The sequence below is a fragment of the Lontra canadensis genome, unplaced genomic scaffold, assembly GCF_010015895.1.
Source record: "Lontra canadensis isolate GAN:19392208 unplaced genomic scaffold, GSC_riverotter_1.0 scaffold57, whole genome shotgun sequence".
In the NCBI taxonomy this organism is placed as follows: domain Eukaryota; kingdom Metazoa; phylum Chordata; class Mammalia; order Carnivora; family Mustelidae; genus Lontra; species Lontra canadensis.
Genome location: NW_022631051.1, coordinates 5,146,065 through 5,173,146, shown reverse-complemented (window position 1 = coordinate 5,173,146; position 27,082 = coordinate 5,146,065). Strand labels below are relative to the sequence as shown.

At 48.7% G+C, this 27,082-nt stretch overlaps 1 protein-coding gene across 9 annotated transcripts in view; it reads right to left on the bottom strand.

Annotated features, from left to right (window-relative positions):
* MTCL1 (microtubule crosslinking factor 1) overlaps nt 1-27,082 on the bottom strand; it is a 123,491-nt gene that overhangs the window by 29,920 nt on the left and 66,489 nt on the right. For 2 of the 9 annotated variants that reach the window (XM_032875736.1, XM_032875742.1), the window contains exons 4-10: nt 20,853-20,912; nt 19,287-19,364; nt 14,291-15,628; nt 13,039-13,170; nt 5,300-5,422; nt 3,117-3,347; nt 1,678-1,875 (exon numbers count right to left, since the gene is read on the bottom strand). In XM_032875736.1, coding sequence (XP_032731627.1) covers nt 1,678-1,875; nt 3,117-3,347; nt 5,300-5,422; nt 13,039-13,170; nt 14,291-15,628; nt 19,287-19,364; nt 20,853-20,912 — 2,160 coding nt within the window. The remainder of the gene's footprint in view (nt 1-1,677; nt 1,876-3,116; nt 3,348-5,299; nt 5,423-13,038; nt 13,171-14,290; nt 15,629-19,286; nt 19,365-20,852; nt 20,913-27,082) is intronic. The other 7 variants (XM_032875740.1, XM_032875744.1, XM_032875743.1 and 4 more) reach the window with 5 other exon arrangements.

Sequence of the window (27,082 nt, the reverse complement as noted above, 5' to 3'; positions counted from 1 at the left end):
CTGACTGACTTTACATTATTTTCCACCCCCAGGGTAACATTTTCCATGAGAACTGTTTAGAAAACCAGATGTGTTACATTTTTTCCCCTTTTCCTAAGCGTCTGGACGCATGGGCTGGAAACACCCAACATGTGACCTGAGACACGACAGGTTTAGGGCTAAGTGGCAGTCAGTCACTGGGTGCTCTCTGAGTTAATCACAAATGCTTTATAGAACTGCCTGACATCTCTTTGAAAAATGGTAAAAGCGGTAGGTTTCTGAGGATTATTTGCAAAGTAGCATTGTATTTCCTAACTAGAGCCATTGCTGGAAAACTCACTCCACGCGTTAAGAACTCCCCAGGGACGCTGGCATAATGACAAACTTCCTAATAAGTGTAATTAAACATTCATTTGAAAGTGCAACCTCTTTCTTGAGTCATATTATTCAGGGGAAATGAAGGGCGGATGGGCGTGCAGAGAAAACAGCTCTTTAGTTGTGAAAATCTGATTTGTCTAAGAAGAGAAAGCAGACCCGGGCAGCGGGGAATGGGGTTGGGGAAAGACACACATCCCCGAGGCCTGCGCTCAGACATCATGATTTTTCTCATTTGGATCTGAGCCAGAGTTCTGATGACAGCCCTCTCCCACTTGACCCTCTGAGGCTCGGAGGGAGGAGCCGCAGCTGTGGGGTCCAGCACACAGGGCGTGCCCAGAAATGTCTGCGGTCCGGGAGCCACACAGCCCCACCCTGGGTCACTGTGCGCTTTGGGCCCAACCGGACCTGCTCCTCCCTGCCAGAGCCAAGGGTCTAGGACTTGGGGCTTCTGGCTGTGCCCTGCAGAACCCTCAAAGAAGCAACACAGGATCGGAAAAGGCTCAGACCAGGAAGGCTGCGAGGAAGAAAGCTTTAACACTGGGTACTTCCCAGGGTCTCTCAGCACTCCAAAGCCGACACAGCTGCTGTTTTGTAGAGAAGTGCAAAAAGTCTGGGCGGCATCAGTAGTATCTTTTGGCTGATTAAGCAGGGGCTATCTGCTTAATAATTAATAAATGTGACATTTGGCAACATTCATAATGATTTCATATTATGCACTGAAATCCCATCTCCATATACGCTTTTCAGTTTTTCTAAGTGTCATCAAAAAAAATTTTTTTTCAAGTGGCCCAAAAAGAACTTGAAACACTTTATACATGTTAGGGATTTAAAAAAAAAATGCTTTTTCTTTCCTCCTTATGCATGAGGTTGCCAAATTCGTGAGGCCACTGATGCCCATTCAGTCAAACATCAACAAAAAGAGCCCTGTACCTTCTTTCTCTGGCCCCGAGGAGGGCGCTGCCCCCGGTAACATCTCTTTCGTGGAAGAATGGTCAGCCTTTCTAAAGCCACAGATCCTTCTACACACCACTCTATAATTCCCCCCTCTCCTTCTCAGGTACGTTGGCCGGCCTTTCCAATTGATCGGATCCTACCATGCCCCTTATTGACATGTGTAAGGCAAATGGACCAATGGGCTGATGCTGAAATAAAGCCTTTATGATATGATTTCTAGCACAAGCACAGTGACAGGCCACCACAGGCGCTCAGAGTTTACCGCTCCCCGGAACACAGCACATAAAGTTAGATGACCCAGACGTAGGCTAGGAGTCCATTCTCCCAGGCGTGGGTCAAACGAGGAGCTGGAACCTTGGCACCCACCTGCCTGTGAAGCTGTCCCCCGTGTGCAGGCTGCAGCCTCGATCCGTGGTCACCAGTTTGCACCGCAGGGTGTGCAGAATGCTCTCCCATCGAAAAGCCGCAGCCTGGACCGTTGTCATCTCGGTCTGGGCTGTCCCCCTTGGGCTCCCCCTGAACTCCAAGCTCACCGAGCCTGGGGAGGGTCTCTGGACGCTCGCTCTGCAAACAGCAGGAGACAACAGTCACAGCTCTACCCGACCCCTTGGCTTGCAGCCTGGCTAATATATTGCTTGAGGGTAATTCTCCCCTTTATGGGTTATCATGTCTTGACTTCTCAGCCCTTTCCTGAACATGCTCAGTTAGCCCATTTCACTCACTGGCCACCTTCTTCACGTAAGCAGCACACTGTGGGTACCCAATCGGTCAGAAAAGATTGGAAATTTGACTGTAACTTATTTTATTATTTATAAATCATTATTGATTATAGGTACGGTGTTATAAGCTGGAGGAGGAGGAACTCCAAAGCACTGATCAGTAGTAAACTTTACAACCACTTCTAGGCTTTGCTCAAAGGTGGTTTTCAATGTCAAGGTTATCTGGAAGCAGGCTGAATTAATTTGGGAAGACTTTCCTCTCCGAAGAAAGAAACAATAGTATCTGCCCCTTCCTAGGATGACTTAAAATTACATACAGTGAAAAGCAGATGAAAAGTCTTTGGGGGCTAAGAGGAAACCAATATTCATGAGGCCCTGAAGCAGCAGACAAAGGAGCTAGGGGTGTGGCTGCCCAGTGCACAACCCATGGCAGTGGCCAGAAGGCAAGGCCCGAAGGAGCCCGCAGGGCTAAAGGCCACAGGGACTGAATCAGTCAGAATCAACCAGAAAGCAAATGACTCTGTGCTATTTCTGTGATGAATCTGGGAGTGCAGGAAGAAGGCGGGGGGCACGTATGCAAATGTCAGAGGTGGCAAAACTCAGACCCATCTGGAGCAGAGCAGAGACCCTTATCAAACCGCGTGGGCAGAACGGGCTCTAGCATTTAGGAACAAAAACCAAAACGGAAAGGAGACAGAAAGATTCAGAACTCAGTCTGACAAACCAGCAAGGTTTCTCAAGAGACAAACAGGACCTCAGGGTGACAGTGCGCACGACTTCAGAGGTCAGCAAGGGGAAGAAATGGCCGCATAGCTTCGCCGCACAGCGGAGTTCGAGACAAGGGCTCTGACAACGAGGCCAAGGGACAGCACAGAATTCTTGGTCTAATATAGAACTGGACAACGTGTTGCATTTCCCGTGCCTGGACTGGGCTTGATAAAATCATCCTAAGTAACAGAATGTGACTTTGTGTGTAGGGGTGTAGAGGGACAGCCGTGCCTGGGGGTCAAGAACAAAACGGACACAAATAAAATGAACTCTCTGTGGGAGCTTGGGGGGGCGGAAATGTGGGGGCTGGGGGGGTACCTCAGTGAAATCCTCGCCTTCCTCCTCCATCTGCTTCCCTTGCCTCCAATGCTTCAGCAGCCACCGGAGTTTGACGTAGAACAGGAAAATGTTCTGCTTCAAGGACCGGAGCTCCTGCTGCATCAGATTCCTCTCATCGCTCCAGGTTCGCTCATGGAGGGTGTTTTGCAAAGCCAGGCTGTGCATTTCTAGTTCTTTCCACCTTAAGGCATAGAGGTGCTCCTCCTCCATCTTGAACGGAAAGAGAGACACGAGTGTGACGGCAGCTGTTCCAATGTGCCACAAAACCAAACCAAGTTTTGATCAAGTTGCCCCTGGGATGGGAAACACAGACTCCCCCAAAGTCCAGGAAACTCCTTGAGAGGTGTACTATTTAGGAAACCTCAAGGGTTTTCTGATTCGGAAGCAAACGCTATTTCAAACCAAGGTGTTATCGTCAGTTCTCATTGTCAAGTCTCTCGTGGTGTTTTTGGAGGTCTCTAAACTTCAGGAAAATCATTTCTCGGATGGACGGCTCACAGCGGACTTCCATGCCGATTCCCTTTGCCCTCTGTTTGTGGGCCTGCAAAAGGCACACTGCAATTGGAAGCAGGGGTCGGGGGTTAAGTGGAAACCCTTCTCCTTGGTTTCCTAAGCCTTCTGGTGTGCACCACCCTCAGAAGACAGGAGAAAGCAAGCTGATGGAAAGGCCCACAGAGAGCGGGAAAGCGAGGTGAGTGGATGGGGGAGCAGGGATTGTCCTGGAGGCAAGGTCCTCTGCCACAGATGGTGGGGAGCAAACAGGAAAGTACGCTGAGAACCTCCTTCCACACTTAGGAGTCCACATTCTCATTGGCTACAAGTAACTCTTAGGGAAATAAAGCATTGCTGAAAAAGAAGTGTTTTCCATTTCTATGCTCAGTTCCTGCTTTTCAACATGGGTACAGGCGCTCTTCCAAGCAATAACAATGATTATGTCGGTAATGACTAAGCAAAGGGGTGTGAATAGAATCTTACTGCACAGATAAGGGCACAAAAATAATATCAACAGTAGCTAAATGAAAGCTTTCTGTTCCACAGACTGGGGTGCGGGGAAGGATTCTAATGCCAGCCTTGTAGTTATCAGCTGTCCTCTCCCAATTTAACACTCCCTCTTGGCCAAACACCAAAGCTTTGAGTTTTGTTTTGTCTTATTTTCCTAAAGGACTTGATTAGTGCTCTGAAACCCATGGGGCTGTGACTACGGCTGCCTGTGGTCTGTGGTCGACACCATCCTATGTGTTAATGCCGGTGAAGAGGGAGGTGCAGCTCTGGGAAGACCCCAGCTGTGCACAGAGACTGGCGTGGTCACTGTTATAACACCAGATCTTTACTGCACTTCAAGCTGGGAGAACACAAAAATAGTGGTGATTTAATTCCCCATCTCAGCAGCCCTCAGAGTCCCGCCATGGGTTCTCTTCCCAGTAGGCACAAGAGCAGGATGAGGGGGAGGGGGGCAAGTCTTGTCTTCAATACACTCCTTTGTTTTGAACCCAAGTACTACACATACCTGGGACCCTGCTATTTTGCTCTTAGCATCTCCAGGGATAAACTCACTTCCAGGGATAAACTTTTGGTGCAGGAAAAAAAAATTAAATTGTTTAGGAAATGAGCGCTCATGTCTGTGACTCCCTTCTCCTAGCAACTCTGGGAATTAACAGATTCTGGATTTAACAACTCCGGATTTAACAGATCATGGATAATTAGCCAGTAAGATAAGCGAGAAGAGTTAATAAGGCCGCAGCTCAATCAACGGCAGTTTTCTGAAGACAACCATTGAGGGTGAGTCGTTGGTATTTCTCTCAGAAAATTTACCTAACATTGGGAAAGCTTACAAATCTGCATGATTACGAAAGTAATGGACACCCTTTCCTGTCCAGGTGTGTTAAGACCCTCTTTGATTCTCCTTTGCTGGCTACAGCTACATAGGTCAGATGTTAGGAAGAACTTCCTGAGACCACAACATAAATAGTGAAAAGCATGTTTTAGAGGAGGAAGACGGACAGCTGTCTCCGTGAGAGGTCCTCGGGGCAGCTCAACCAGATCCAGGAGTCCAGGAGCCTGCGAGTGACAGACAATGCTCTTTCAAATACATCCTGTCGCCTGTCTCCAGGGGGCTCCGCGCTCAGAGCCCCGGTTGTGCTGAAATTGTGTTACATATTTACCTTCCGAATCTTGTTTGTAAATTTCTCTGTCTCCTCTTGATGCAGTCTGGTCGCCCGCGTAAGCTGACCCTGCAGCTCCTCTAGCGATACACTCTGTTCAGGTAAAACAGGGGGGCCCCTGAGCTGATCGGTGGGATAAAGGAAGGGGTTTAGTGGAATCGAGAACTCTGCCTGACGGGAAGACGCAGGACAGACATCTGCACAAGCCAGGGACACACACGGAGCGACACAGCATGGGTGGGCGCTGTAGCAGTGGAGTGAGTTCTGCGGCAACTCAGAGCCCTGGGGTTGTCTGTGACTGGCAACCCCGGCCGTCCTCAGCTCCCACCTGGGAGACAGGTGCTTAGCGGTGCCTGTCGCCCGAACGTGGGCCACCACTGCCCCCGTCACCCAGGCCGAGCCAGGGGTGGCAATGACCAGCTCACAAAAGTTGGTCTTTAAGATTCACTGCCTGAGTTCCTTCCAGGTTGCAGCATTCATTTGCTCCGAGGCTTTCCTAGCAGAGATTTTCCTGCCCCGTCAAGAGTGCCTTTGTTTCCTCTGGGCACCAGGGATAAGTGGGGTGGGGTGCCTTTGGGGACCAGAAACATCTTTTGAGTTGCACACATTGCCTAAGAGGAACTGCACAAAGATCTGCTTATTACATTTTGGGTTAAAAATAGCTAAAGGAATCCTTTTTCATGCCCTTTACCGGTAAACTCTACCTCTTGGTAAAAGCCTGTCTTTTGTGCCTTTTATGTCCAAATGGCAATGATCGAGAAATAGGGGCTATCCTGTTTTAAGTAAAGTGTATTTTTTAAGAAGCGGAAACGGTTATATTTAAGATTCTCAGGCATTACTAAAATCAAAGCATGACGTTTTATCCACTTGGTTTATGCTGCTTGAAGCCAGGGGTTCATAAATCCAGGAACTAGAGTGGATTGTTGCAATAAAAATAGAACCTACTGGTTCATTCTGATGAGCTAATCTGTCCTTTCTCACAGAGGATACTGTTCGCTCATCCTAAATGGATGTGACCTGGGTTGTTGGGACCGAGTATCATGCCCCAAGAACAGGAAATGGAGGGGGAATGAAGGGAAGTGCAGATCTCCTCCTTTAGCACAAGGGATGATCAAGAGTTTACAGGAAGAAGGATGACGACAGAAAATCAGAGACACTGGGGATTTGCCAACTTTTGGGTAACACTTCTGGAAGCTAGATATTTCAGTTCACCTACTTTCAAGAAATCAGGAACTACTGACGACCATCATGCCTCTTGGAGTTGTTTGTTACTAGAGATGGTTACTATAGACTTTTATATTTACTAGGCTGGGCTTCCAGTTCTCGCTGAAAAGAGGCATTTCTCCCCACATTAAACTTAACGCCAATGACTAGTTTCTCATTTTTAAGAGAACTACTTTATTGTTTTTTAGTATGTATAGTCTTTTACAGTAATGACTTAATCTTTTCTCCTGTTTGCCTGCCTTTCGTAGTTGTGAACACACCTACTTTGTCATCTCTGATGTTCTAGAAGAATCTGAAGACATGTCTGGGAGTAGAACCCTGCTGTTGGCCATCAGCTGGCTCTTGCTCCAGGAGCATGTTTTTGGCTTGTGTATTTGCGGTTTTGCACTGTGAGCTCATCTTCAGTGGGGATTAGCTATGATCTTGTATGTAACCTGGGTTGAGGATGGGCCTCCAGGATGGCTTTGTGTTCCCAGAAGCCAGTGACAGAACACCAGTTCTCCTTCCCTTAGGGACTCCTAGGCCACCAGGTGACATCAGTTCAAAGTCTGATCCTGGTGAGGCTGACTGTCGGGTATGGTAATGTGGGGGGAGACTTCATGCTGGTAGACAAGCTTCCCTCTACCAACAGGCAGACGTCTCTCCAGCTGAGGCTTACACAGTGTGCAGCCCCTGGAGGCCCTGGGTCATTGCTCTCTCCACCTGTGTTGGGCCCAAGGCCCTATGTCCTGTTCCTATGCAGCTATTAAAGCCTAAGGCTCTGGGTTCCCAATTCTGGCAACTCTCCCCCTAACCTGCTCCTAAAAGTCACAGACACTGCTGCTCTGATGTTCCCTTCTCAAACCAATTCCAACCCCTGAAGATTTTCCTAAATTTTGGGGAGAATTCGGCTACCTATTTAAAAAGACATCTTCTATTAGGTGGCACTTTATTCAATAAGTATTTATTGAGCACATATAGTACTCGGCACTATACTGAGGATTTACAAGTACATAAAGCTGCCCCAAATCCCTGCCTTCCTGGGGCGTCCCACTTTGCACAGAAGTGTCTTTAGGTGCCTTAGGCTACTTTCTTCCCAGCTTTACTTTTTTAAGCTACTCATTATTCTGTACATTTAAGATATAAAAACCCTCCATATTTGGATACATCTCCTACTAGCCAAAGAATCCTCCATATGCAGAGATGTTGAAAAGGGCATCCCAGGGGTGCCTGGGTGGCTCAGTCGTTACGTGTCTGCCTTCAGCTCAGGTCATGGTCCCAGGGTCCTGGGACCAAGCCCCACATCAGGCTCCCTGCTTCACGGGAAGCCTGCTTCTCCCTCTCCCACTCCCCCTGCTTGTGTGCCCTCTCTCGCTGTGTCTGTCAAATAAATAAATAAAAATAATTTTAAAAAAGAAAGAAAAAGGCATCCTAATTAAGCCTATCTTTCAAGAAAACCCAAGACGTGTTAATTTAGTTTCTATACATGAAACTAAACGAGTTAGTTTGGCTTAAATCTTAATGAATAATGTAGATAATAATGTAGATAATAATGTAGTTTTTTATTTTAAACAAATATATGAGCCTCATACCTAAGCACTGATTAAAAAATGTGTCCCTCTATTGGAACCACAACTTCAAAGGGTCACCCTGAAGATGAAAAGGACCCTTGAAGTCCTACGAAGTCGTTCATCTGGGGCATCTGGTTTACCTACAGTGGCTCCCTGTCACCCGTGGAAATGGGTCAACAACAGAAACTTCTTCATCTGCTACAAGTTTTATTTTACTGTCCATTTTTGATGATGGAATCTTAAAACCCCTCAGGCAAGTTCAGTGTTCCTAGCTGGGATGCCGTCACTCCAGTGTTACAAAAAACAAAATACGAACATGCTACAGTCCAAGTTTCCGTCCAGAATTATTCCACTGCCACACAATTGCATCCAACCACATACATTAGGACCAAGTGTTCACATGACACATAGATGTCCTCTAGAAAATAAATACTTCCCTTCATTACCAAATTCCCAAAGGGTTGATTCTAAAAGCCATCCTTGACCCACTTACCTAAGATTCTGATTGTACATCAAATTCGCCTTGACCTCTCTCTACGTAAGGCAGTCTATTGCAACAAACACCATCCTTACTTGATCCCAAGGCTGTGGAGACGTAGCGAGCTCGATGTCACAACCACCTTCCCTGGCAATGTCCTGAATGCCACCACCCGTGCTTTCCCCAGGTGGCTGAGTCCCACACCACTTTACCATGGGAATTTCTGGACCTCTTCTGAGAAAGTGGCTTATAGATCACTTTCCACGCTTAAGAAGTCGCCTGCATTATCTCGAAGCAAAAACAGGAGTGCTTTTCATTATAGTTGCTACTAGCAATGCTCCTTAAATAGCAGGACTCTATTCTACCTCTATCCCCAGGACTTCATTTTCTGGTGAGTTCCATTTTGTTCTGGCCAGTTTTGTTACTGCTTTTTCCAAAAGCCATAGAGGAGGTCAACGCCCATATACACATACTTGGCATAAAACCCCACATCATTTTACCACGGCTGGTATTTCACAGCTGGGGCATGAGGGGTCCCAAATGCTTCATGTATGTCGTTGATTAAGGGATCAAAGGAGGAGCTCGGGAAGAGAGCTCTTTGAGATTTCTGATCTAGAAATTCAATCCTCTGGGTATGGGCTCGGTATCATTTATATCTGAAATGTGACCAGGGCCCATACTTGGCCACTTCTCATTCAGAACTATTTTTAAGGCGCCCCGCACATTCCAAGCTGCGTATTCTACACACTGCTCTCTCTTAACAAGTCGGAATCTCTCAGCAGATTTGTCAGGAGCCTCAGGGAGCAAAGTCAGGGAAGAAATCTGGTGCATGGCAGGAGCATCTAGCTAACATCTACTCAGATGAATAGCACCAAAAATATCTGTCCTTCTGAAGTCTGGTTTGTTTGTTTTTTTTTTTTTTTGCCCCTGAGCTAATTTTGGTGTGCTTACATTAATGGGTTAGTGGGTTCTAGTGCCTTCTGACTTTAGCTTGTTCTGCCTCTTCCTGTTTTAAGAGTGCTGGGTGTGGGTATTCCCTTCCCTCCCAAAGATGAGTGTGTGTCCCAAGCGGCAGGCCTTCTGCAGCACAGATACATCACCTCCTGAAATGCTACCCTGTTCGAAGGTGGTTTTTCCATTTCTCCTTCTTGGTGTTCTTGCTCTTACCAGTGCTAGTACTGCGAGTAGTGGTTTAACCCAGCCCAAACACCCAAATCGTCCAAAGTAAGAATACGCCTTCTCTCCTCTTACCCCAGACATGAAAATCTACACAGATTTCAGAGAAGGCATTTCACAAATGGAACTTGAGAAATTGATCCTTTGTTAAAACTTCCGCTCAAATACAGAAAGTTTTTTTCCTCTTTGAAGCTGTTTGATACTAGGCGTCCTTTCAGCTCCCCACTCCCAAGAACTCAGGGCAGAGCTAAAGGAAATTCACACTTGCAGAGTATGAATCAGCTTGCACAGACAATTAGTAATTTCAAGGGCAATGTAAGAGAAGGAAGAACACTACTCGAGGTACATTGGCTTCAGTCTTGGGCCCATTTTGGATGAAAGTGTCCAAGTTCACCTTTTCTGCAGTTACAGGGTGCTCTGGGGTGTCGGGCTATGTGCACAAGGCTCCACCGGGAGCTACTTCTAGGTCGGGCTGCCCTGCTCAACGGATGGGAGCACCATTTCATGACAGCTTCATTAGAAAGTTTTGGGCAACGGATCTGGAGATATTTTCATTAAAAGGCTTTTACAAGGTCTGCCCCTAGCAATGTCCATTGTCCAATTCTTTAACCCCCATGTAATACTGGAAGACCAAACTAAGCAGGAGACACCCACCCCAGGGACCGAGCAGCTCCTCTAAGACCTCCAAGGGGTCTATGCTGGGCTTCTATCATAAAAGGAAAAACTACAGAGCTGTTCAAGTGGTCCTAGAATACGTCTTATCTTTAAAAAAATATTTTAAAATAGAACGTGTTTGCCTACATAATTGAGTCTTCTGTGTGAAATGCCTTAAGGGATAAAAAAATGTCAGAACAAAGGATGTTTCAGTCCCAATGGATACTAGCCCCCTCCTAGGAAATGATGCTCTCTGGGACTTGCTTTTCACCATGAGCTTTTTAACTTTCTCATCAAACTGTAAAATTAAAGGAAACTGAAGATGTTTAAAGGAGGTGACACAGCATGGCAAGAAAGCTGGTGTGCCGCCAGTCACCTGAGTGACCTCGAGTGGACGGAGCTCTTCTGAGCTGTGCTCCTCACAGCAGGGTGGGGAGAGGGCTGAAGCAGACCTAAAGGGACCATTCTAGACCCAGTTCTCCCACCAATCCCCCAGGGGCTTCTGGCAAGACGCCTCACTCTCAGACCTCCATTTTCTCATGCATGGAAGAGGCGGAATTTGCCTGAAGATCTGACATTCCCTTCTGAGCTATACTGTGCAGTGATCCCAAGTCACCACATGGCACTGGCTAGCTCTGCTTATCTACTTCTCAGGGAGGTTTATTTTCCCATAACACCTAGTCTGAGTGAATGAACTAGGTTTCTCTCTCCCAAGTCAATGGTTTCTGAAGGTATACGATGCCATGTGCGTATATGGCAGGCAACGGGGAAACTTATCAACACCCCAGTGTTAAACAACAGCTTATCAGCGTTTAGCTAAACAAGGTGACGTGTAACACGCCTTGAGTGATGAACATATGGGAGGGAAGTGGCAGTTAGCTTACAACCGTTATCCTGGAGAATGGGGCTGCCATGTTCAGCCGGAGCCATGCCTGTGCAGATCGGAAAGCAGCCAGGGGAAGATGAGAAAGGGCTACAGTGGGCAGAGGAAACTGGTTCCAGAACTAGGGGAGTTGTGACACCCCTTCCCACCTGGCAGGCTTCCGTGGCAGGACACCTTTCCCCTCCTTATTATTAGTCAGACTTTATTTTCCCACAGCATTTAGCACTGTTCATGTTACTTTCTCAGCCAACAGTTCCCCGGCTCTGAGAATCATCCACATATAATCACAGGAGGCAGCTAGGACAGTATTTTTCTTCCCATATCACAGATGCGAAAACAGAGGCTGAGACCTGCTTGAGAAACAGAGCTGGTAATGAACAGAGCTGGGCTTGAGCCCAGGGCAAGAGCGGATTTCAGCACAGCATGGCCTCCCTGCTAGAAAGAGCTAGGGGTGCGGTATTCACTGAAGACTAGGAAATGTGTCTCCCTGGGAACGAATCATTCAGTGGTTTTGAAATGTGCATAACTGCGAGCTTGCTACTGCCCAAGCAACCAGCATTCTCAAGACGAAGCCCCTGTGTGGGGCACAGGCTGATCGCCGGGGTTTCCTGTAGAAGTTTCACAGGTTATAAGACACACCAATCCCTAAATCCACATTTGCTTTTACATAAGCTTTGAGGGCAGTTTTCAGGTCACTGTGTGCCCAAATCAACGAGGGTAGAGATGTGACGTACTCTCCCATAGGACAGAGGAAAAGCCCACACTGGAGATCTGGGAACTCAGGTCTGGATGAACCAGCAGTCCCATGTGCCCAACTGGGACCAAGGGACCCACAGCTCATCCCAGCATTGGCCGCAGGTTGAGCTGAAAGGACATGGCTCTACCCCCAATTGCCTCGGTGAGCATCACTTCCTAGTCAAACACCTGACTTTTTTGCTGAGTGAGCTCAGTGTGTTTCCAGGAGTGAGTCCCCTGTCTTTGTCGCCCCTGCCGTCTGGGAGCCACCAGGATTGGTTGGAGCTGAGCAGTAACACCCCTACTGGAACTGATGAATTAAGAATTTCAGCCAGACCTTGTCTAGTGTGGAACATGGTACTCTACCCCTGCACTAACCTGCCTTGACGAGCAGCATGAGAGAGGAATTCATTCCTTGGGGACACCTGTCTCTCTGTCACAGGTGGAATTACTTGCCAGAAGAGCTTCCACTGACAGGACTGCCGACCCCCGTTTCATATGATGGAATATCTTTGGTAGCCTTGATGGGGGTCTGGAGTTTTGTTGCCAAGAGGATGCTATGGCAACAGAGAACCCCCAGGTCGGGAGTGTACTCCCCGATTCTGCCCATTGGCTGGAGCCCTGCCATCAGAAACTAGAGGACAGGCCACATGAGACACGGGGAAGGACAGTTCCCTCCAGCCCAGCAAAGACAGTGCTTGGCGTTCATGCCTGTTTCCTTTCCTGTTTGACATGAAGCTACAGAACACTCACGGATCAGTCCCCTGGGCCTTGCTGATTTTCCAGGCGTCCACAGGCAGGACGATGCTTGTCGGACAAAGGAGCTGGCGGTCTGCCCGCCTTCACCCTGTGTGGACCCTCCCATTCCAGTCACATGCAATGGATTCTGATTTCACGGGGAGTCCCGCCTGGTTCCACACCCGCCCACCACGTCCCTTAAGGGCCCTGGACCCAGGTAGGAAACATCACACGACCACACAGCCAAAGGAGGGGTGGGAGGGCGGGGGTTGCTGGCCGATGGGGCCAGGCGGTCGCTGACCTCGAGACTGAAGCAGCTCTGGCCTCCCAGCCGGCAGCTCCCGGCGTCCCCGTCGGCCCGGCGGTGCAGAGGCTCCGGCTCGTCCCCGTGCTCCTGCCCCGGCTGCCACTCCAGCTGACCTCTCAGTTTGGACTGTCAGGTGCATGGGAGGGATTCGGATTTGTTTTGTTTTTAATTTGCAATAAACAACGAAGGAGCGGGGGGGGGGTGGTAGGGAGGAGCAGGGAGGGGGCTGCTAAAGGAAACAGACGGGTGAGGCAGACGACGGAAACCCCTGGAGGAGCATGAATGGACACGGCGCCCGCACGAGAGGGACGAGCACAGACCCAAAATGAGGACGAGCAAAAACGATCTGAGAGATCTGCAGAGCAAACAAGAGACACAGAGGGGGAGGAAGGCAGAAGACCGGTTACACGGCACATGCAATGGGGATGCATGAATCAGAGACTCGACCGCAAGCACACTACCCACGAAGGATACGGAAACAAGGCTCCTCCTTCCTCCATTGTGGTCGAGCAGCAAAAGCCATAATCCAGGTGTCAGCTGGGTCATGCACCCAAGGGCGATGCATAGGAAAGCAGTCCTTGGAAGGCCACTCCACTCCGCCCTCGCCCTCAGCTTGGGGAGGGCAACGACCTTCTCCGTCAGCGCCATCCTTCTCCCGGGCCGGCTCGTCTCCCCACTCTGGCTCATCTTCCAGTGGGAGCGGGTGGGCCTGGCTGCCTAAGGCCTCTCGGACCCGCTCGGGGCCCCTCTGGCCATCATCAACCCAGGTAGGGACGCACTTGCTCCTGAGCGAGTCTGCTAAGTATCCTGACTGTGAAATGAGTTTGTACTTTGTTTTAAACTCCTCTGCTTCTTCATCGAGATGGCCAGTCGTTTGAGACACCAAAAAAAAAAAAAAAAAAAAAAGGAGAAAGGATGGACTGCGTCGATCCCTATCGCTTCCATTGGGGTGAGCCTTGTGTCGTGAGGGAGGGCCTCTAAGCCAAGAGCAGCGGCGCAGTTAAAAAAAATAAAGAGAGGAAAAGGAAAAAGAAACAAGGAAGTAAAAGAAAACTAAAAAAAAAAAAAAAAAAAAAAAGAACCCAACCAATAGAAAGGGTTTGGTTGACACTTGAGGCTTTAGTACAATGCAGGTTTGAAATCATAACCAAGCAGCCGTGAGCAGAATGAGTTCAAGTGCAGCAATGCCAGCGAGGAGGAGGAAGAGCAAAACGGAGCAGGGAGGCGGAGCCAGGAGCCCCCTTACCTGCAGGTCCGGGACCAGCTCCTTTCCCAGGTTCCCGACGGGGGAGTCCCGGGACACGGAGGTCACAGTGGAGAGAAAGCTGGAAGACTCTGTGAGGTGGGGCAGGGGGGACAGGCCTTCCAGGCGCTCCCGCAGGCCGTCCCCGATCCGGTTCACCTGCTCCAGGAAGGCCTGCAGCTCCTTCCTAAAAGCCTTCATCCTCGAGTTGATGGTCCCCAGCAGCGGGGGCTCCTTCTTGCCCCCCTCGCCCGTCTCCCCTGCCCCCTGGACGTCAGCCCCCGGCGAGGCCTCCCCACTGCCCTGCTGCCCCGCGTCGTCGCCGAAGCCGGCGGTGTCCGTGATGAGGCGCTCCACGGTCCGCTCCAGCCGCTCAGCCTCGTGCTTTATGCTCGCCAAGCACTCGGTGTCCTCCCTGGCTCGCAAGAGCTCGGCCGCGCAGGGCTCGCTCGCCTCCGATGGCTTGCCGCTGCCGAAGCCCGACGTCTTCTCGAACATGTCCTCCGAATCGCTCTCGCCACCGATAGGGCCCTCCCGCTTGGGCTGGGGCTGGCGGCCCTCCTCCCCGTCGCTCTCCTTCTTGCCCTGGTCGCTGTCCGCGTCACTGTCCCGGGGGCTCGGGGCGCGCGGGCCCAGGTGCGCGGCCAGGTCGTAGCGCTGCACGTTGGACAGCAGCACCCGGTTCTCGTACTGCAGCTTCAGCACCTTCCCGCTCAGCTCGTTGATCTGCAGCCGCGCCGACTTGAGCTCCTCCTGCAGAGGGGCCCCGTTGCCCGCGCCCTTGCCCGCGCCCTCCGCCAGCCACCCGGGCTCCGGCCGGGGCTCAAACTTAAACTTGCTCAGCTCGTGCGTCAGCTGCCGGTTGTGGTCTTCGATCTCGGATATGGACCTCCGGAGCAGCTCGGCTTCCTCCTCCACGAACTGCAGGTGCCGGCGGAGCTCCGCGGAGGACTCCAGGGAGTCGCCAAAGGGTGAGGTAGGAATGCTCGCCACGTGGTCCCGGCCTGAACCCTCTCGCTCATACTGGACCCGCAGGTCCTCCATCTCCGCCTTGAGGCCCCGGTTCTCCACCTCCAGCTCCACGATCTTCCGGCCCAGGATGTTGGCCTCCTCCTCCACCAGCTTCAGCCGCAGCTTCAGCTCCGCCTCCCTGGTGCTGGGTGGCCCACCCGCCTCCCCAGTGGGCAGAGGGCTGTCCACGTCTCCATACAGGGCCTTGTACTTCTGGAGCTCCTGTTCCAGCGCGTCCTTCTCCCTCCCCAGCTTGGCCATCTTTTTACGCATCAGGGAGCCTTCCTCTTTGGCAAACTGAAGCTGGCACTTCAGATCGGTACTGTCATCCTGCCAGGAGAGAACAGCCCAAGAGAAGGGTTATTTGAAAATACCACATGTCCGTGTTTTTTTTTTTTTTTAATTTCCCTTGCACCTCGCTCTCCAACACACACACATGCACACACACACACACACACACACACACAATGATCTTTCCATCAGCATGTTGAGTTACAGGTCAAAGGAGCCAAGACAATGCCATCATGAGCCCAGGCCTTCACGGACCAGACATGGCAAAGGCCTACAGCCTGTGGCTTTGTCTCAGAAACCGAAGAAACCAAACAATTCATTTGGGGACAACATGCACGTGGAACCCATGATACAGGTGACGACGGCAGAGGACGTAAAAGGAAATGAGACCCGGTGCCTGTTAGTGACACGGCAGTCCCTCGCTACTGTGTGGGTCCATCCGACGAGTCACCAGCGCTGGTGAGAGATGCCGGAACTCTCACTAAGCCTGGGGTAGCAGACAGGCTTCAGAAGCAAGCTCGACGTGTTGCCATTCATTTCCTCCAGTGTGGACCTCGTCATCTAAAGCAGCCAGCAGCCCACAGGGGTTACCAGGATGGGGAGGCCCTATCAGAGCCTGACACTGCACTGGCTTGCTGAGACCCTGAGGCATGACAATTCGCCTCTACTCCTCCCCTAGTCTCCCCACCCCATGCATATCACAAGGATGACAGGAGGACAAGGACATGGGATGACAGGCAGGAGGGGGCTTTTTGGAAGCCATGGTGCGGAGTAAGTACACGTTCTTGCGGTTAGGATGAACTGTTATCGCAGACCTAACACATGGGTTACCCCCAACCTTTCACCAGGCAAGGGCAGGTAACGAGAGAGCCTCCCCTTCTGTTCCACTCCCTTTACTTGCTCTAACACAGCAGGAAATGAAACTCAGAAACCCCAGGCCAGAGTTAAGTGTTGCAAAACCAGAGACGTGGTTCTCTCTGGAATCACTACAGGACTCTGTAGGGTCACCAAAGCAGACTCTCTGCCACTAAAAAGCCACACTTGCATGGCTGAGGTCCTGAAGGCAGGTTCTGGACCATTTGGAAATCTGACTGTGCCTTCCCGGGGCAGATCTCCATGCCTGGAACCCATTGAACTGTGATGTGGGCCTGCAGAAATGTTTCACTGGTCCCATTCATGAATGGGAGAAATGACGGATTTCGAGAACTCATTGCTCTCTGGCTACTACAAGTTTCCAAAGGCTGCTGTGGGGACAAAGACTTTGGCAAAGGCTTCCCCACCACCCAGAGAGACCCAACAACATGGTCTATGGTAGCTGTGCCCCATCAGCCCTTGGGGAGGGAGAGGCATCAAACCAGTCTCCTGGGGGGCACCTGGGTGGCTCAGTGGATTAAAGCCTCTGTCTTCGGCTCAGGTCATGATCCCAGGGGCCTGGAATCATGACCCCATCAGGCTCTCTGCTCAGCGGGGAGCCTGCTTCCTCCTCTCTCTCTGCCTGCCTACTTGTGATCTCTGTCTAATAAATAAATAAAATCTTTAAAAAACAACAACAAAAAAAAAACCCCAGTCTCTCAAACAAGTCAACCCTCTGGGGGAGAGTGAACTTTCAGATCCTTGTGCTCAAAAGGTCCAGCAGAGTTACAGGCAGGTTTCGCCCTCAGAGAACAGGGTTTATTCTCTGCCCTGTCCTTGCTGCACACTCGTCATTATGTAGCAAGATACAGAAATATCCACCTTGGTGCCTCCCAACTGTCCTCCTTCTACCCTACCTCGATCCCTCCTCCTGTACCCCAAACCCATGGAAGGAAAAAATAAATGATGTGGCAGGGGAGCCTCAAGGAAAAATCTAAGGCCAACTGTGAGACAGTGCCACGTGGGTAGGAAAGCCATACTCTATATAATCCTAAGACTAAGGGAAAAGCATGCTTGTTTGTTGATTCGTTCATTCTTTCAGTGAATACGGAGAATCCACCATGTACCAGAAACCGGCGCCTTACTTTTAAATGACCCCAGTTTCTTAAAACTTTCAAAATCAGATCAAATGCAAACGTTTGGTTATTTGGTAAACACAGATCTGCAAGAAGTCGATGCATCCAAATGCAAAGAGGGTTCTGAGGGTTCACACGATGGGACAGAGTTTAAATAAGCAAACAGACATACCAGGGGAGACAGACTGTCAACACTTTGTAAATGGATTAGCTTGGGGGTGAAAAGCCTAGGATGGGAGACAGGGCGTTGCCCTCAGCCCCAACATTCCACTTGAGAGCCCGTGTGCGTCCTTAGTCCAATATCTCCTAAATGATCCTGTCTCCACCTTGAAGCACAGAAATTCACCTCTGTATCTGAGGACCACAGCTGACTTCATGGAAGAGAATGTCGCCAGCCCCAAGAGAACACCACCATCTGCTCACCTTGAGCCTGGGCAGACCCAGGAATGGGCAGGGCCCCCAGCTGGGACCAATGCCCCCCCACCCCGTCCATGGACACCTGCAGCTCCTGAGGCCCTGGTAGGTAGAGGCCAGGCCGGAAATGGGTGGACAAGGGGCACTATTATCTGCATAGCTCAGACCAAGATCTGGGAGTCTCAGGTGATTTTCCCTGAGGATCTTCAGGATTTTCCCTGAGAAACCGAGGAAAGCGGTAGGATCTCTGAGAGGCCTGCGGAACTCCGGCCTTCCCCAAAGGTTCCGAAAGGCTCAGCTCTAACCGCTTAGGGTAGGCAATCCGAGAGTCCTCACATCACATTGATTTCTAGAAACCCTAAACCTCATAACCCCCTCCCCCACCCACCACTCCCCACAAGTCTGACTAAAACCAGAACTGCTCTCCTGAACCTAGACCCCAGTCTGTTGAGAAGCAAGATTCTAGGATGCACCCTAGGGAGAGTCCAATTCATAGATTACCTGAGGATTGATAAAGTATCCAGAAAGTTTTCTTGTTCCTTAAAAGCAGAAACTACACACACACCAGGAATTCTAAGGCGATTCAAGCATGCTGTCACGTCTACTCAATACCCATGCACGACACCAGACCTGCCACCAATGCTAAAGCCGGTTTCCAAAGAAAAGACAATCTCTGGAGCCAAGAGAGTGTGTGCTCTTAGCGAGAGGGTCAGATTCACTCACTCTGGTCCGGGCAGCTGGAGCTGGGTGCTATGCCTGCGGGCCAGTGGCAACCCTAAGAGTGGGGGGTGGGGGCGGGGTGGAGGAGGGGCAGGAGAGAAGAGGCCCAGGGAGCTGGGCTCAGTCTGTTCTGGCAGCAGGGGGCCGCTCCTTCTCATGAGATGGGCACTCGCAGCCTCAGCGGGAGGAGCAAGAGGCTGGATCCCCATCTTACCTGGCAACCACACGCTTTCCAAAATCCTGCCCAAATTCCCGGGGAGGGGGCTAGGCTGAATCGTAAGCTGAAGGATATCAAGCTCTGATTTCAAGAGATCATCAGCTAGCTCCAGGAATGCAGTATGAAAGCAGACGGTCCAGTCAAACTTTCCACACCACAGGCAGAGAAGGCAAGCACAGCATGGAAGGGAGGACACACGTGGGACGGGGACCACCACCGCCACCACTGCCACCACCGCCACCAGCAGCCGGAAAGGCCTTGTCAAGCAGCAGAAATATATCGCTCTGGGTATATATTCTTTGGCTTGCAAGTCTGATGTCTAGCCAGCACCCCAAGCGCTGACTCCTCGCATTCCTACCTTGCGCCGGGGTGCTGGTTTCCTTTGAGTTTTGGTTGCAGACCTGCAGTTTCCAAGGCGCTCGGGTCCACTGCTCTGCTGGACAGAATACTCCTTTCTCAATGATAGCGCAGGCGGAAGGGGGACTCAACACATTCCCGGTGCCCGGAGTAGTTCTCAAGACACTCCCGAGGGCAGTGGCACCTGTTTCTCAGCCCAAGGGACCCCCCCCCCCCGCAGGGAATGCAGCGCCATATGGCTCAGTCCGTAACAGGGAGGTGGTCACCCTCTTAAGGGAGATCTGCCCCCCTCAGGAGCCAGGAAGCTGAGACACACTCGACATCCAGGAGGGTCCAAGCTCCCAGCCCCGGGACTGCAGATTTTAATTTCCCCATTATCAGTGGATGGCAAAGTGAGAGGAGGAGAGTAGCGAGGGCAGAGCAGAAATGTTAATCTTGGGCATTCCTGTTGTCCCATGGCCCAGTTCTCCTTGAAGGATGTTCTGGGCATTAGTGAGTTTGGCTAAAGGCACAACAGAGCAGATCGAGGGTGGAGTTCATGGGCAGGTCGGCAGAGCTCTCGGTTACCCAGATTTCTTGAGCCTCTCCAATTACTACTGGTGCTAAGAGCTCAGGGAGCTGACTTCCCACTCCTGCCTTTATTCTCTCCAATACCTAATGCCAGTAGCATTCATTTTTAAAAAAATTTTTATTTATTTTTTAAATTTCTTTTCAGTGTTCCAGAGTTCATTGTGTATGCACATACCCCATGGTCCATGCAATACGTGCCCTCCACAACACCTACCCCTGGGCTCACCCAACACCTCCCCCTCCCCCTCTCCAAAACCCTCAATTAGTTCCTCAGAGTCCACAGTCTCTCATGGTTCGTCTCCCCCTCCGATTTTCCCCGACTCCCTTCTCCTCTCCATTTCCCCATGTCCTTTGTGTTATTCCTTATGCTCCACAAATAAGCAAAACCATATGATAATTGGAAAAAAAAAAAAGGCAGAACAAGAAAGGAATCCAGGAAAGCAAGTGTTCAGTAGAGTTCAGGCATTTCTGCAGAACACACACCATGTACACGGAAAGGGCGATGCTGTTACCATCCCCCCGGCAAGAACACTGCACCTTCAATTAGGACAGTCTGGGATACTGTTTGGCTTGCACGTTAAAAAAAACAAAAACAAAAAAACAACCCAATACTGAAAACATTGCCTTACGAGGGACCCAACACCACACAAGCTGTACTGTTTTACTGTGTGAATGACTCTGAAGGCCAGAAAATGTTTCGCCAGTTGTGAGTGCTACCAGAGAGCCCTGAATTACACCAAATTATGCTTTGCAGAGTCTGTCTGTTTTTGCCTTTCTTGAAGAAATCACCAGCTTCTCGGTACGAGAAACAAAACGAAGGAGCTGGTGGGTTAGAGTGAACATTTTCACCCACGGAGGTTTTGAGTGAGTCCCCATTTTTGGAGCAGGTCATGTTTCTTTGAATATTTTAAAGGCAATACGAGCACTTTTGAGACAATTCAGAATGAGGTGATCGCCCCTCAAGGAGACATAACATGAGAAGGGTCACTCTGCTTACCTGGTTAAAGGTTTTCTTTTCTTTGTATGTTTCCCGGCTGCTTCTTCTTTTCAGGGAACTCTGAAATAGATCCAAGGGACATTCTGTTAGGGAGGGGTCATGGGCAGGAGGCGGCACCAGGCTCACACCGTCCCCACTGGTAGGGGACACACCCAATGGAGGAGGCTTTTCCTCCCATCCCCCACTGGAATCAAGGAACTATTTACAGCCAATGTTTAAATGCTACTGAATAAGCTTGGCAAAGTCTCTGAACCCTCACGATTGTATCTGGAGTGTTCCTCATTATTCAGCTTAATGACAAGGGAGGTAGTTTGGATAATTTGAAATAGTGGGGGAAAGATGGGAGAAATGTAGGCATTTTAGGAAACAGATATGTAATGTTTCTGGAGCTGCCTTACCTTCCTAATTATGTTTTGTTGGGGCAAATATAAAAATTAATTGGTATGTCCTGAGTGCCTATGGGTAAACGGCCAGATTAACAAAGTGGTAGGAAAGGAGAGAAAGGTGGCCTGTGTTTAGGGAGAAAACCTCATCCAGGTTGCAACACAGCCCCCTTCGACTCATGACTAAACCTACATCTTCAAGTTCTTGTAAGTCCATAAGTGACTCATGGGACGTGGTTCTGGCTGTGTCCTTTAGTGGGCTGGGTCCCTGCCTAGTTCTACATATGGTGCCGTGCACTTCTGCCTGCTATCAGCACGAAATACATCTGAAATACAAAGAGGATTATAAATAAAAGGCCCGGGGATGTCTGAAATGGAACAGCAGGAAGCCAAGACAGTCCCTGTTAAAGTATGAAGACTGAAAGAACCAGCCAGCAGTTCAAGAAGCATCATAGGGGGAGACAAAGGGATGTGAAGCCTGCAAAGATGAAGGGAATCCTGAGATAAACCAGGAGAAGGTGGTTTGGAAGTTTAAAAGACTTGCCAGCTCTCATTCAGACCCCAGCAAGCCTGTGAGTGGGAAGGGGCTTTCCTTGCCCGCTGGCCCCTCCCCTCCACAGCCTTGCCATACAGGAAGCACCAGGAACAGACCTGGAAGCTTGGATCCTCTGGGAGTTCCTGTCAACGGGGCTCAGATCCTCTCTGCTCATTCCTTTGCTGCTCAAACAGCCTGGGAAGGAGACTCCCACACGTCACTTACATCAGGGTCAGACCTATAGTAGTGAACTCTGTTCTGTTTACATTCCAAGTGACTCACTCATAGAAGGCCAGCGAGTGCCGATGAATTTCGGGGTTATAAAACAATTCCAGCCACCCCTTACCCTCTAGGAAGCCAGAGGCCTGGAGAAAAAATAGCAGTTGCGAGAGGGTGAGAAGGTTACAGAATCAGCATGGAGTGTGGGTGCTCCTGGGTCAGCCAAGTCGGTGTGTATAGAAACTGATTGTTCAAACCCAGCTGCAGAAGCAGCTTTGTTTCTTGGAGCCTTTTTGGTAGAAGCAGGGTCAAAGTATAAAGAGAACCAGCGTCTTCCAACAAGTTATGTTAAGTCTGTGTTAAGAAGGACTTGAGATTTACTACCCAGAGTCCATAGGCTTTCCAAGATGCTTTATGCGGCAATGAAGGGGCTTCTTTGATTTGAACGAGCTGAACAAGATGAACGCTTCTGATGATTCATGACAGAGAAGAGTTACAATAAAGAAGCAGGGAGAGAAACCATTCCCAAGGAAGGCTTCAGCCTATGGGATTTAATTCTGGGACCGAGGTCTGCGCAGTCAGCCTGCTGTCCCAGAGTCACCCTCCACGGCATCATTTGCAACCCAATGACTGCAAAACACATTCTGCACACCCGAAAGGAAACTATCTGGAAGTGACATGAGAGCTAGAGGTGGAGACAGAGGAATTACGGTGCTGCATTGGTTGGGGGGAAGGGGGAACACCTGGGCCAACCAATGGGGAGCCTCCAGCCGACCTGATGGGGTCTCCCCCTTGCTGAGCCCTGAGTGCAAGTGCGTCAGAGTCCCGTGATCCTTCTAGCGAATCACAGAACAGGTGGGGCGGGGAGGGGGGCATAGGATCCCCCACAGAGGTCCCAGTCACAGTGACAACTACAGGGAAAAACCATGCCAAGATTAAAGTTAACCAGAAACTGGCAGGAACTCTATGAAAGAAACCATACAATTTTGGTGCTAGACATAAAGAAATGCTTGATGCTGTCTGACAGAAAGACCCTATTTTATCAAGATGTCACATTTCTCCCATATCATTGTAAGTATGATGTCATGTTAACCAAATTCCTTTCTTTCCGTATATATAAAATGTAATATATACACATATATACATGAGAAGTATTCATGAGTGTGTATACACACACGCACAAACACATAGACTCACACACACAAATTCTATTTGTGTATATGTGAGGGAGGTAAGAATATGGAAAGATTAGACAAAATGATTCAAAAATTCATCTTGAAGAGGGGCTGGCAAACTAAGGCCTTCAGGACCAATCAGCCCACAGCCTGTTTTATAAATGAGTTTCGCTGGAGCAAAGCCTTGGTTATTACTGTCTACTTTGTACTAAGGAAGGACATCTGAGGAGCAGTGACAATGGCCTCCAGAGACTGTCGCATTTACTATCCGGCCCTTTTCAGAAAGTTTGCTGACCTCTGACCTAGAAAAATAAATTGGTAAAAACAGCCAAGAACACTCTGCAGAGGAAGAATAAGGACAGCAGGTTTGCACTATTAGGTGTAGAAATACAATATAATGGTTTGGTGCTGGTACAAAAATAGGCAGATAAATGGAACAAAACAGAAAGCTCAGAAATAAATTTGAGACTATATGATATTTTAACAGTTGATACAGGTAGCATCTGAAAAGTGGGGGAGAGAATGGACTGTTTGGTATATGCTGGAGAAACTACTGGCTAGCACAGTGGGGGGAGAAAAGCAAGATCAATACCAGGTATCCCTGTGCCCCCCCCAAATCCACATGAATTAAAAATCTAGATGTAAGAAATCATAAAGGAACTAGAAAAAGAAAATCTCTGTTCTTGGGCACAGCCTTTATAAACATACACAAAAAAGCCAAAACATCCAAGGAAAAGACTGATCAAGTAGACCGGTAAGATTTTAAATTTTTATGTTTCAAAAAATAAATCATTTACAGTATTAAAAAGCAAATGACAAAATGGAAAAAGATTTTTCTAGCACAAGACATACAAAAGAGTAATATTTTGCAAGTGACAGGAAAACCAGTTTCATTACAAAATAAATGGCCAACAAACACATGATTACTAGCAATTGAAATAAAATGCCATTTTTTCACTGAGAGGTTTAGAGACCAAAAGACGTAGAACACCCCGTGTTGGCAAGTATCCACAGAGGCAGGCACTTGTATCCAGATCAGTGAGAGTGGGCATTACATGTACCACAGCATTACTGGTGGGCAAACGAGCCCAACGAACGCATACACTCTGAGCCAGGAATCCCACCTCTGGAAAGAAACCACTAAGTTCCCATGACTCAGATGGCCTTCACTCATTCAGTATTAACAGTATCTACTATGTTGCCTTGTCTGAGCAACAGAGTAACAAGTCTTTATTTCTAAGGAGCTGTCATGAGAGTGTGGAGAGTCAGACAGTAGGAAAGGAAACAACAAGAACAAAGTAATTTCTGCTGGCCTAAGGAAACTGCAGAGATACTGGGGGGAGACTTTTGGGTAAGAATGCTGATCACACTACCTTTTCTAATAGCGAGTGAGTACTGTGGATGGTGTTAAAATTATGTTTTTGAAGAATACTTCCAGATTCAGGAAATATAACACATTAAAAGAAAAATAGAGGTTGCAAACATCATGTATTTTGTGATTTCAATTTACATCTAATAAAATATCAATAGAGATACGTCAGAAAAGCAGACTGGAGAAACAGGTACCAAGTGTTAATAGTGTTCATCCTCAGGTTATGGAATTATGAGTGATTTTCATTTTCTTTTTTGTGGCTTTTTATAGCATCCAAATTACCCACAGTAAATACTATTTCCTTTACAAGTAAAACAAAAAACAAAACAAAACAAAAAAACTGAGGAAATTATTAAAGAGGTCAGAGAAAAGAGGCTGCCACTGATCATTTATGTACGATTGCCATGGTATTTTTTTTCTTTTTATTAACATATAATGTATGATTTGTTTCAGGGGTACGGGTCTGTGAATCGTCAGTCTTACACAATTCACAGCGCTCACCTAGCACATACCTTCCCCAATGTTCATAACCCAGCTACCCTATCTCTCCTTCCCCCTGCCCTCCCGCAACTCTCAGTTTGTTTCCTGAGATTAAGAGTCTTATGGTTTGTCTCCTTCCCTGGTCCCACCTTGTTTCATTTTTCCCTCCCTTCCCACCATGGCCCCTGTGCCCTGCCTCTCAAATTCCTCATATCAGAGAGAGCTCTGATTGACTTATTTCACTCAGCATAATACCCTCTAGTTCCATCCACGTCATTGCAAATGCCAAGATTTCCTTTTTTGATGGCTGCATAGTATTCCATTGTGTGTGTGTGTGTGTGTGTGTGTGTGTGTGTGTGTGTGTACCACACCTTCTTTATCCACTCATCTGTTGATGGACATCTAGGTTCTTTCCATAGTTTGGCTATTGGGAAATTGCTGCTATGAACATTGGGGTGCACATGCCTCTTCAGGTCACTACATTTGTATCTTTAGGGTAAATGCCCAGTAGTGTGACTGCTGGGTCATAGGGTAGCTCTATTTTCAACTTTTTGAGGAACCTCCATACTGTTTTCCAGAGTGGTGCAGTGGTGTTTCATCAGAAATTATTTGCCAGGGGCACCTTGGTGGCTCAGTGGGTTGAAGCCTCTGCCTTTAGTTTGGGCCATGATCTCAGGGTCCTGGGATTGGGCCCCACATCGGGCTCTCTGCTCATCAGGGAGCCTGCTTCCCCCCTCTCTCTCTGCCTTCCCCCCTCCTACTTGTGATCTCTCTCTCTGTCAAATAAATAAATAAAATCTTTAAAAAAAATTTTTTTTTTTTTTGCCAGCTTCTTGGATCTCTTTTTGTGAGCTGACATTGTGCTTCAGGCATAACTATATATATGTATAATCCATATGTATATTGTTTTTAAAAGACCAGGAAGACCCCTGAGGAGGGAGGGAACCCACCAGGTGCCCCACTCTACCACAGGTGCCTGGCGTCTGGCTCCCTCACTGACTGACACACGGTCACAAGGCCCCCAGCCTGGGGTACGATGTCTTCCCAGGCTCACCTGCTGTTTTGGGTCTCCTGGCCAAGGGACCCTGGGTGTAGGATGATTTATGTGCATGTGATTCATGGCCAGTTCATTTCTCTAGAGGATTCAGAGATCCAGTGGAGAATCTCTTCCAAGAAACAATAAAAAAAGAGGAAAATGTTGACCATCAAATAAACCGAACCCAGAATGGGGGACTTGCCTGCTGATTCATTCGACTCTTTCTTTTTAGTCTGGCCAACAGCCAGCAAATCAACTCTAAATTCCTATTGAAAGGAGAAAAAATTGAATTTCTCACTCCAAATTGAACCCATCTAAGGCTGATGCATTTGCTGAGTATTGAAAATGATTAAATAAAATACGAAGTTAGGCAATTATTTGGACTTTCAAGTCATTTCTTAATGTTTCCTATTTTAAGCCAACCAGTTTCTTCCAGGCAATTTCAGAAAAAAACGAACAAGCTCTCAATTGCTTAAGTGTTTCAGAGACAGGCTTTGGGCTTAAAATTCAGATTAGTAATAAAAAGAGACAAAAATCATGATCCTGTGAATCATGAGTGAGGATGGGAAGGAGGGTACAGATGTAGACAGATGACTTTCAGAATTCTTAGAGATCCTTATTATCTAGAAAGCTGTTTAAGTTTTTGTGGGCTGATTTACAGCACACGTGCTTATAAAATCTTATAAAATCAGAATAAGAAAATGAAGAGGCAGAGGCCTTCTTTCTGTTTAGGAGAAAGGTACCAAGATTCTCTTACCCACATTAGTCTCCACTGAAGTGTTAGGAGATGTGAAGGATAAGACTTATGAGCTTCTCCTTTAGTTAGTAGCAGCAGGTCCTGGCTGGAAGATAACCTTTTACTCTTCCTTCCCCTCCGCTAGCCTCTAGATGGCTCCCAGGGAGACTGGTTCCCATCACGCCCTGGAATCATTGCACTCAGCTCAAGTCCACGCACCACTGTCACACTGCAGAGCCCTGTAAACACAGTCCTCCTCGGATTCACACCCTTCATGGCCACAACCGAAGGAAA